At 33.4% G+C, this 8,553-nt stretch overlaps 4 protein-coding genes across 4 annotated transcripts; 3 read left to right on the plus strand and 1 right to left on the minus strand.

Moving 5' to 3' along the window:
- Positions 1–227: 227 nt before the first annotated feature.
- On the plus strand, positions 228–1,086 carry LOC116775365 (uncharacterized). Its single transcript, XM_032668257.2, has 2 exons — positions 228–396; positions 468–1,086. Exons 1-2 carry the CDS (start codon positions 394–396, stop codon positions 1,074–1,076), a joined length of 612 nt encoding a protein of 203 aa, XP_032524148.2. The 5' UTR covers positions 228–393; the 3' UTR covers positions 1,077–1,086.
- Positions 1,087–1,859: 773 nt separating this feature from the next.
- Positions 1,860–3,399, plus strand: LOC116775364 (uncharacterized). Its single transcript, XM_032668256.2, has one exon. The coding sequence runs from the start codon at positions 1,927–1,929 to the stop codon at positions 3,178–3,180; it is 1,254 nt and encodes a 417-aa protein (XP_032524147.2). The 5' UTR covers positions 1,860–1,926; the 3' UTR covers positions 3,181–3,399.
- Positions 3,400–3,790: 391 nt separating this feature from the next.
- LOC116775234 (kxDL motif-containing protein CG10681) lies at positions 3,791–6,486 on the plus strand. The gene is made up of 3 exons (XM_032668087.2): positions 3,791–4,079; positions 4,264–4,437; positions 4,531–6,486. The coding sequence occupies exons 1-3, from the start codon at positions 3,940–3,942 to the stop codon at positions 4,829–4,831; spliced, it is 615 nt and encodes a 204-aa protein (XP_032523978.1). The 5' UTR covers positions 3,791–3,939; the 3' UTR covers positions 4,832–6,486.
- Positions 5,361–8,532, minus strand: LOC116775235 (ubiquitin-conjugating enzyme E2 T-like). Its single transcript, XM_032668088.2, has 2 exons — positions 8,060–8,532; positions 5,361–7,940 (listed from the first exon to the last, which is right to left on the minus strand). Exons 1-2 carry the CDS (start codon positions 8,310–8,312, stop codon positions 7,720–7,722), a joined length of 474 nt encoding a protein of 157 aa, XP_032523979.1. The 5' UTR covers positions 8,313–8,532; the 3' UTR covers positions 5,361–7,719.
- Positions 8,533–8,553: the final 21 nt, after the last annotated feature.

Raw genomic sequence — 8,553 nt, forward strand, 5'->3', positions numbered from 1 at the left:
CAGGTAATTTTTTATGGAAGCGCATTTAGTAACACAGATATTTAAAAAAAACAAGAAAATGTTCAAAACGCACAAATAAGTAATATAACCCGTATTTTTACTTCAAAAAATAATATGTTGTATAATAGTTTTCTGTTCCAATAGGTGTTCAGATTATGACTAAGTTAAATAACTTTGTGGCTTTAAAATAAAACCTTATTACAACTCTTATTATTGGATATGCTACTTAACTCTGCATTTCATAAAACATTGATTCAATACAATTGATGTCGTTTTCGTGAACATATTTCATTTATTTCTTGTAATAATAAGGGAAACAAATTAATAATGTTCTGTAAACTAGTTTGTTTTAATATTTTTATTTGAGGATAAGTTACACAGATTAATCAGAAAATGGTAAGTTTATTATGTCCTCAAAATTAGGGTCTTAAATGAAATATGAATTAAAAAAACATACTCCCTTACAGAAATATCTTTTCATTATCTTTATAAGTCCAGTTCTTTGTCAATATGCGATGGAAAATGCAATGAGACCTGATGTGAGATTCGGAGAGGAAAATGACAGATTTGACCTGACCAACTTTATAAGAAGACAGAAGAAAATATACAAAGACCAAACAGCTTTCGACCCACAGTCAGAAGAATATCGAAGAAGGGGTAAAGAGGACAAATCCTGGATGGACCTCTTCAGCACCAAAAAGGATAGAAAGAAAATAAGGAACTTTCTGATTAAAAGAATAGAAGATCAGGCCAATCAGATTGCAAACACCTTAATAACAAAACTGCGATCTCTGAGACGGCACGAAGGTGATTTTGCTTATCACGACAATATGCTTAGCGATGAGACAAACGCTAATGACTACGAGAGGAATTTAATGACTTTCAATAATAGTACCGATTTAAAAGAAAAATCCAAGTCTCGACGTTTGCAGGATATAGTACACAGGCTGCATGGACAGGAAACACGAAGGATAGTGATAAAGCCGGAGAAAGAAATACTATTGCATTACGCTCTACCGCTTAAAATGAAAATAGAGGGATTCTTACAGGCGCCGTTAAAGGGAAATAATAAATAAATTACGCTTTGATATCTTGATGTTTGATTATGAATATACTGCTATTTTAATTATTATAATGATGGTTATGAAAGGTTACGAGACGTAATGTCTCTGGAGGTGACAGGGCAATAACTTCAAAAACATGGACTGAAGACAGTAGTCTTCTTTGGCGACTGTCTAAAGAATAATGTGAGGTCATTTCTTTCAAGCTTTAGTTACATTAAAACTTTAATTTTATTACTTGTATAATCTCACCGCAAGTGTCATGTTGATGTCATACAATGTATTTATAGGGAATCTTTACTAAAATGCTGCTCATCCAGGACATATATATTATTTTTGACTCCATTTCCCACTACATTGCTTTCTTACTAAAGATGATCTAATAAATAAGACATCACAGAAAACTCTGTGTAGATGTAGAAATTCGGTAGTTGTATGAAAGATGACTTAAAAAAAGAGAAAATTTTACAAAAACATTTATAAGGTTTTAGATATTTTAATAGATCAGACCTTGATAAGTGCATACAATCAGACAGGGTCTGCGCAAAGTCCTCAAATAATTAAACATAAATAAAGCATTAGATTAAATTACAAAACCCTGTTGTCAAGTTACTACACAGAGATGGGGACCAAATTTTATTATAATGTAACGTCACCGACGCCATATACGCTAGTACAACCACTACCCATAAAATATCAAAGAATCAAAAAACTATTAAATCTAGTAGTTCGCGTGCCTTGATGAATAAACGAAATTGAATCCCACGCTTAATTTAACCGCTTTTAATTATGATGTAGCTGTGATAATCGATTTCATTTGGGTTGTACTATTAACTCGACAATATCGAACACACTCTAAACGACGATGTTGGCCAACTTTATATTAGTGTGTATATTTCTTACGAATTTCGTCCACCGTACAAATGGTGTCAGCCTCTTACAACAGCTGGAAAAAATACTTCAGGATGAAGATGATTATGATAGACCGGAGAGTCTGCCCTATGGGAGGTTTTACCCGCCTCATCAGTCACGACACCGCCAAAAAAAGAAGACACTGGATAGCTATCCTAATCTGCTCAACATTCAGACTCTCAATTTATATGGGAAGCCACACAAAAGAGAGAGAGAAGATGCAGACTTCGATAAGTTCCTTCGCACAGAAACTGATAGAATCTGTAAACAGACTGGTCGATGTGGGTGCTCCCGAGGCAGATGTGGAAACAGAGCGGAGGATGAAACAGCTGATGAAGTCGATGAATTGGTGAAACAAATAAACAAGCAGCTCGCCAACGACGATACAGACAAAAAGGGACTGTCCTACGATCCGAACGTGAATAAACTAAAGGTAGACAAAGATGACGACGACGATGATGATCGGCTTAACGAAAAGACTAAACACAGCGACGACGTTGATATCGTTGTACTCGACCAAAATGAAATAGACGACCTTCTTAGGAAACAAGACTTCGTAGATCTCACGAGGAACAGCGTCATACTTGACACCGATACAGGTAAATTATCATCCGGACCAAAAAATACAGATCACTTGCGAGAACTCATCGCTGATATTATGAACTCGGGACAAGCGAATGAAAAGAATGCTAGGAATTCTAATGTATCTCCGGCAGAACTTTTCAAATATTACGTAACATTAAAAAATCAAGTGGTTAATTTGATTACATTTTATATAAAGAATAAGCAACATAAAATTCCCATTGAGGAAAATCTAAATTTCAAGCAATTACAAAGTCTAGAGAATTTGAAAAATAAATATCAGCAGGGGCTACTAAAAGAGAATGACGTTAAATCAGAAGTGGTCAAAACAATTTTTGGCGAGGACAGTGGAACAAAAGTTCTTCCTCATTCAAAGAACAGCCGTCATATTTACATTCCTAAAAATTTTTACGAAGATATATTAAATTTAAGAGAAATTAACCTGAGATCTCAAAAAAGGATTTTACCTTTGACATTGCAGCAGAAAAGTAGAATAATAAATAAAGATAAAGCCAACATCATACCAAAACATGTTTGGCGACGAAGTCAAAAACATGATGACCAAAATTATGGCGTCCCATTCAATCTTGAAGTTCAAGGTCTAGGTCAAATAAATCCAAACTAATAGAAATTATTAAAGTACCTCAATCTCAGGATACAAATAAAAACGTTTTCTTCAATTATCAAGGTATAACAATGACATTAGTGGGTAAATATTTCTAAAGCAACCTACCAGATTTATAAAATATATGTAACCCTTTAATAAAATTAAATAGGCTTAGTAAACCAATTATAAAGACTTTCTGATACACAATAAAAGTTATTTGACACCTTTATCATTTTACTTCACATTTAAATTTAAAATAACAAAGATATTTTTCTTACAACATTCTTATTTATTCCTTGAATAATTCCAAAAACTACAACTATTATATTCTTTTTGAACGAGGGGCAAGAACTACCTTTATGTGGGTGTTTTCTAATATTTTTCATATGTTTCTTGTTTGAACATCGAAGAAATCAAAGTAGTGTCCCTAATGATAAATGCTACCAAGTTTTGTTCACAACAATAGCTTTTGAGGTTTAGAATTGTTTAAAAGTGTGATTGTTAATTTTTTAAACATGTGCTGGCAGCCCTTAAGGACTGCGAAGCTTTTATTCAAAAAGACTCGTATTCAGAGCCGTAAAAACATTTACAAAAAAAAAGTGAAGCTTTAATCTTGATTAATTATGACAGTTTACACTTGTCACTTTAATTTGTTTGAGCTGAGATAACTATGTGTATTTAATAAATTAAATAAACAATTTTAGGAGATATATTTCAAGACCTACTGTCGGTAAAATTACAGGTCAATCTTATACCAGATTATAAACAAAAGTAGTAATGGCGAACGATACGCCGGAAAGTGATTTTTCAATAGAATGTTTCCAAAACTACTCAGCTCCAGAAGTTTTTGTGCAAGGTCTTGCTGGTATGGTAGATCAAACTGACGTGGAAGTAATAATAAGGGCACAAAAAACTATGTATGTAACTGTCTCATAAACAGATTCCTATATAAAATTAATCTCAAAATTTCATGGGCTTTCTTCTAAGTTAGATTTGAACTATCTTTAACTATCTATCCTATTTTAGTCCATAAGGCACGTAAGAACAGGGCCATCCGTGTTGTAGTTTTTTTATTATTCACTTACACAAATGGCACTTCAGGTTACAACGCTTTGAAAAGACAACAGAAATGTTGACAAACTGTAATCAGCTGTCTGCCAGCCGGCTTCGAGCTGCCTCCGTGGAGTTTAAGAAACACACGCAACTTCTAATGGATATGAAAAAGGACTTAGAATTTATATTTAAGAAAATAAGAGCAATTAAAACTAAGTTAAGGTGAGCACAACTAAATTCAAATATTGTTGTAGCTTACATCCAGCATTTTTTTGTAATCTGTTTAAATATATTAACTTTAAGCACATATTCCAGCACACAGTATCCAGAAGCTTATAAAGAAGCTCTTGCACTAGCTGAGGCAAGTAGGAATCCCATCGAAACTGAAGAGTCTTTACCAACAGAAAATAAAATAGAATCCAAGATGGTGGCCACAGTGTCTACGGAGACACTGAAACCGATCAATGATAAGAAATTAAAAAAGAGAAATGTAAAGGTCATCGGAGAGAGAAATGACGGAAGTACTGTGGACACATTGCGGAAAATAAAGAGTAGCTCGTCTTCAGAAACGGAGAGCGCCAGTTCCGGTGATGAAAGTAGTACCGACACCGGTTGATCAACACGTGGTATATTTTGTTGGCCTACCTCATTTATGTCCGGCTTAAACTTTTCAAACACGGAGCAGATGTCTATTGCTTCTGAAAGCTCAATATTTCTTGGACATTTTCATTTCTTTGGTGACAGCCATCATATAAAAACACAAGTTTGAGGAATGATTGAAACTAAAATCTTTACCAATATTATAAAATAGCTATGTTTTATAATGAACTTGATTTCAATAGTCAAAAATATATGTATTTTTTGGGTCCTTTTCCTTTAGCTTCTGTTAAAACAATTTGGGTAGTCTGTAATTAAGTGTATGATTATAATCAATTAATTAAAAACCTGATCTCAGAGTATACTAACTATATATTATATTCTAAACTTATAGAGGAGGTATTGTTAGACAATTCCTATTATAATTTATATATATATATATATATAAATGAGTTGTGTTTTATGTTCACATTATTGTCAAGTTGTGTGTATACCAACCAGAAATTGATCGCTAACTCTCATGATATCTTTGAATAAAAATAATAAAATTTGGGTAAAATTTATTTAATATATTTATAAAAGTAAAATAAAATACATCCATTATTGTTTTATTAGTTTTGTAGGTTTCTCGGGTTACTTGGCGTGAACTATGTACACTTAAAAAATATTAACTATCACATATAACTACAAAGTATTATTTTTATATACAATTTATGAAGAAATACAGTCATATAATTAAAATTTATTATACAAGTGCATTATATGCAAGCCGTTCAACATACATGGCAGTTATAAAATATTTACACATATTAGTTAAAATAAGAGTTGAGATATACATAATAACTGTATTATAAGGGGAAAACTCATTGAACTAGACTCGTACACAAAATGTAAATACATTTAAGTTTCTGGTGTCCTGTCACAGCGCCCAATATTAATAATTAAGAATCTCTTATAAAAAACCAAATATATTTGATATTGAATTAGAAGCATTACAATATTTTTATATATGTATATATATCTTTAGGTAAAACAGTGGAACACATTTCTCAACAAATAGTGACTAAATCACAACATACAGATATACATAATACAGTTCCAATATTGGACATAGTAAAATTCAAATTGGTGTATGCCAACGGGGCGAGGATGCAATTACAGGGCCACATACAGCTCAAAACCTAGAAGCAGGAATGGAAAAATGCTCATGGACTTTGCAATGGAAAATAACTTGACTTCAAGAAAAAGTAAAACAGATTGTGGAGCTGGTTGTCACTCGATGGAAAATCTGAAAACCAAATTCACTTTATACTGACCAACAAACAAATTCTTTCCAAGCATAAATGTCATCAATGACATAAATTTTAACACCAACCACCACATTGTCAGCTGAATTAACCTCATCCCAATCCAAGAACCCCAGACTTAACAAACATCTGATAGGAGAAATAGCTAACTCGCCAAACTTGAAACTTAAAGACTACAAAAATGAAACAAAGACCCTGACACACAGGAGAAATACAACTGGTTGGAAAAAAAAATTACAACCATTACTAAAGAACAGCAAAAGGGAAGAGAACCTAAACAACTAAATCAGCAAAGAAAAAAAAGAAAACACAAGGAAAGACAGGAGACAATAGAGAGACATATAAGACAGACAGGAGGAACAAAGAATTAACTAACAAGAAAGATTGGATTGTTAAGATGGAAGAGAGAAGTGGTGCGAAGGAAATTAGTAGACAAGAAATACTCAAGATCACTACCAACTACTACACCAACCTACACAAATAAAACAGAAATAGACTTTCCAGAGACACACAGAAACACAATAAAGCTCCAGGAACAGACGGCATAAGCAATGAGATACTAAAGCAAACCAAAGTAGCAGTAGCGCCAATACTTACAGAAATGTTCAACTATAAGATCCACACGGAAATCATCCCAAAACAGTGGACTGAATACATCATAACCCTTATATTCGAGAAAGGGAGTCACTCCGATATTGGAAACTATAGACCCATCAGTCTAATGTCTTTATAAGATTATTGCAAAGATTATTTTGGAAAGAATGTGAAGGAAATTAGATGAGCAACAACCCATAGAACAGGCAGGAGTCCGCAAAGATTTCTCAGTACTAGACCACATCCACACTGTAAGTGATACACACATCATAGAAAAATACAGGGAGTACCAGCTTGTACGCTACATAGCTTTTATTGATTACAGTACAGCTTTCAATTCATTGATACACTCGAAAATCTGGGAAGCCTTAAAGGAACTGGGTATAGAGCAGAAATATATAAGAATTATAAAAAATATTTATAAACACAGTTGGGCTTGGATCCATCTAGAAAAAGGAAATAAATTTCAAACACAACACAAAGGCATGAGACAGGGTGACCCCCTCTCACCAACACTCTTTCTGGCCATACTAGAAATGATCTTCAGGAATCTGGAATGGATAGTCATGTTCATAACTATTAATGGCCGCACGCTGATGCAACAGCTGCTCTAACAGATGCTAAATGATCTAGCATCAGAGAGTGCAAAGGCCGGATTGAAACTAAACCCGGAAAAAAACAAATATCATGACCAATGACAACAAAGACCCTGTAATAGTGGAACAGAACCAAATCTCCTAAGTTGAAGAATACATATACCTCGCTCAACTGATGTCTGAGTCTTCATAGTGTTATACACTACAGTATCTCAAAAGATACACGACATATACTCGATTAGCATCCAAGCCGTTTAAGCATTAATGTGGATGGAACTATCATGGTCACCAGACTTACATACTCATTATAAATAAATTTGTTTTGTTTATAACAATCTTTTTATGCCACTACTGACATTTAATGTTAAATTTTCACATATTAAAACTTACATCACTAATAGTCTTAAAATCTATACAGCATATTGTTCTGTGTGTTTTCTGGCATTCTCCTTAAATTTATCAATGTCAGATTTATACTCCAGTGCTATTTCCATCATCAAAGGGTCATCGGGGTTAGGGTTTGCAAGGAGTGTCTGAATTGATATGAGCAGGGTTTCTATTGTGATGGTCGGAAGCCATCCTTCCTGCTCTCTCGTTGGCATTTTCAACATATTCATGCAAATGCGACCGCCTGAAATTTAAATCCATTTTCGTATTTCGTTTTATTTGTAAGACGTTTTAATACTTTACATTTTTAAAATTAAAAACCTATTAACATATCTCAAATAATAGCTCTGGAATATATATTACCTTTATCAATATTTGGATGATACACAGGGGTGACAAACTTAACTTGTGGAGGTTCAAATGGGTATTTGTCGGGTATGTTTATGATAAGTTCAAAGGAGCCTTTCTCGTAAGGAGATCCGCGCGGACCTGCCATCCTCACCTGGAGCACGTCGTAAACGTCCTCCTTCACGGGATGGCAAGTTATTCCCCATACAGGTTTCTCTTTCATGTTTTTTATTTCACGACTTAACCGAACGGTTCGCGCCGTCGACATTTTGACTGAATGAAATTTTTCTTTGATTATATTTTTCTAACCAAACCAAAAATTTATACAAAACCCTATATGAAACAAAAACGGAAAAATGTCATTATGCTCATTATACTATTATTAAGTAACAAGTATATTGTTATTTATAATATTTATCAACAAAAAACTTCTAAATAGGTACTAAATGCTAAATAGACCTAGGTAGTTTGTAGCTACGTAAATTAAAAAAATAAATATAAACAGATTT

Source organism: Danaus plexippus, chromosome 25 (assembly GCF_018135715.1).
Source record: "Danaus plexippus chromosome 25, MEX_DaPlex, whole genome shotgun sequence".
Taxonomy (NCBI): domain Eukaryota; kingdom Metazoa; phylum Arthropoda; class Insecta; order Lepidoptera; family Nymphalidae; genus Danaus; species Danaus plexippus.

Coding starts and splice junctions, on each gene's coding strand:
- LOC116775235 (XM_032668088.2), bottom strand. CDS start 8,312: ATGTCGACGGCGCGAACCGTTCGGTTAAGTCGTGAAATAAAAAACATG. Junction 7,941..8,059: donor TCATCCAAATATTGATAAAG/GTAATATATATT, acceptor TTTAAATTTCAG/GCGGTCGCATTTGCATGAAT.
- LOC116775364 (XM_032668256.2), top strand. CDS start 1,927: ATGTTGGCCAACTTTATATTAGTGTGTATATTTCTTACGAATTTCGTC.
- LOC116775234 (XM_032668087.2), top strand. CDS start 3,940: ATGGCGAACGATACGCCGGAAAGTGATTTTTCAATAGAATGTTTCCAA. Junction 4,080..4,263: donor ATAAGGGCACAAAAAACTAT/GTATGTAACTGT, acceptor ATGGCACTTCAG/GTTACAACGCTTTGAAAAGA. Junction 4,438..4,530: donor GCAATTAAAACTAAGTTAAG/GTGAGCACAACT, acceptor CACATATTCCAG/CACACAGTATCCAGAAGCTT.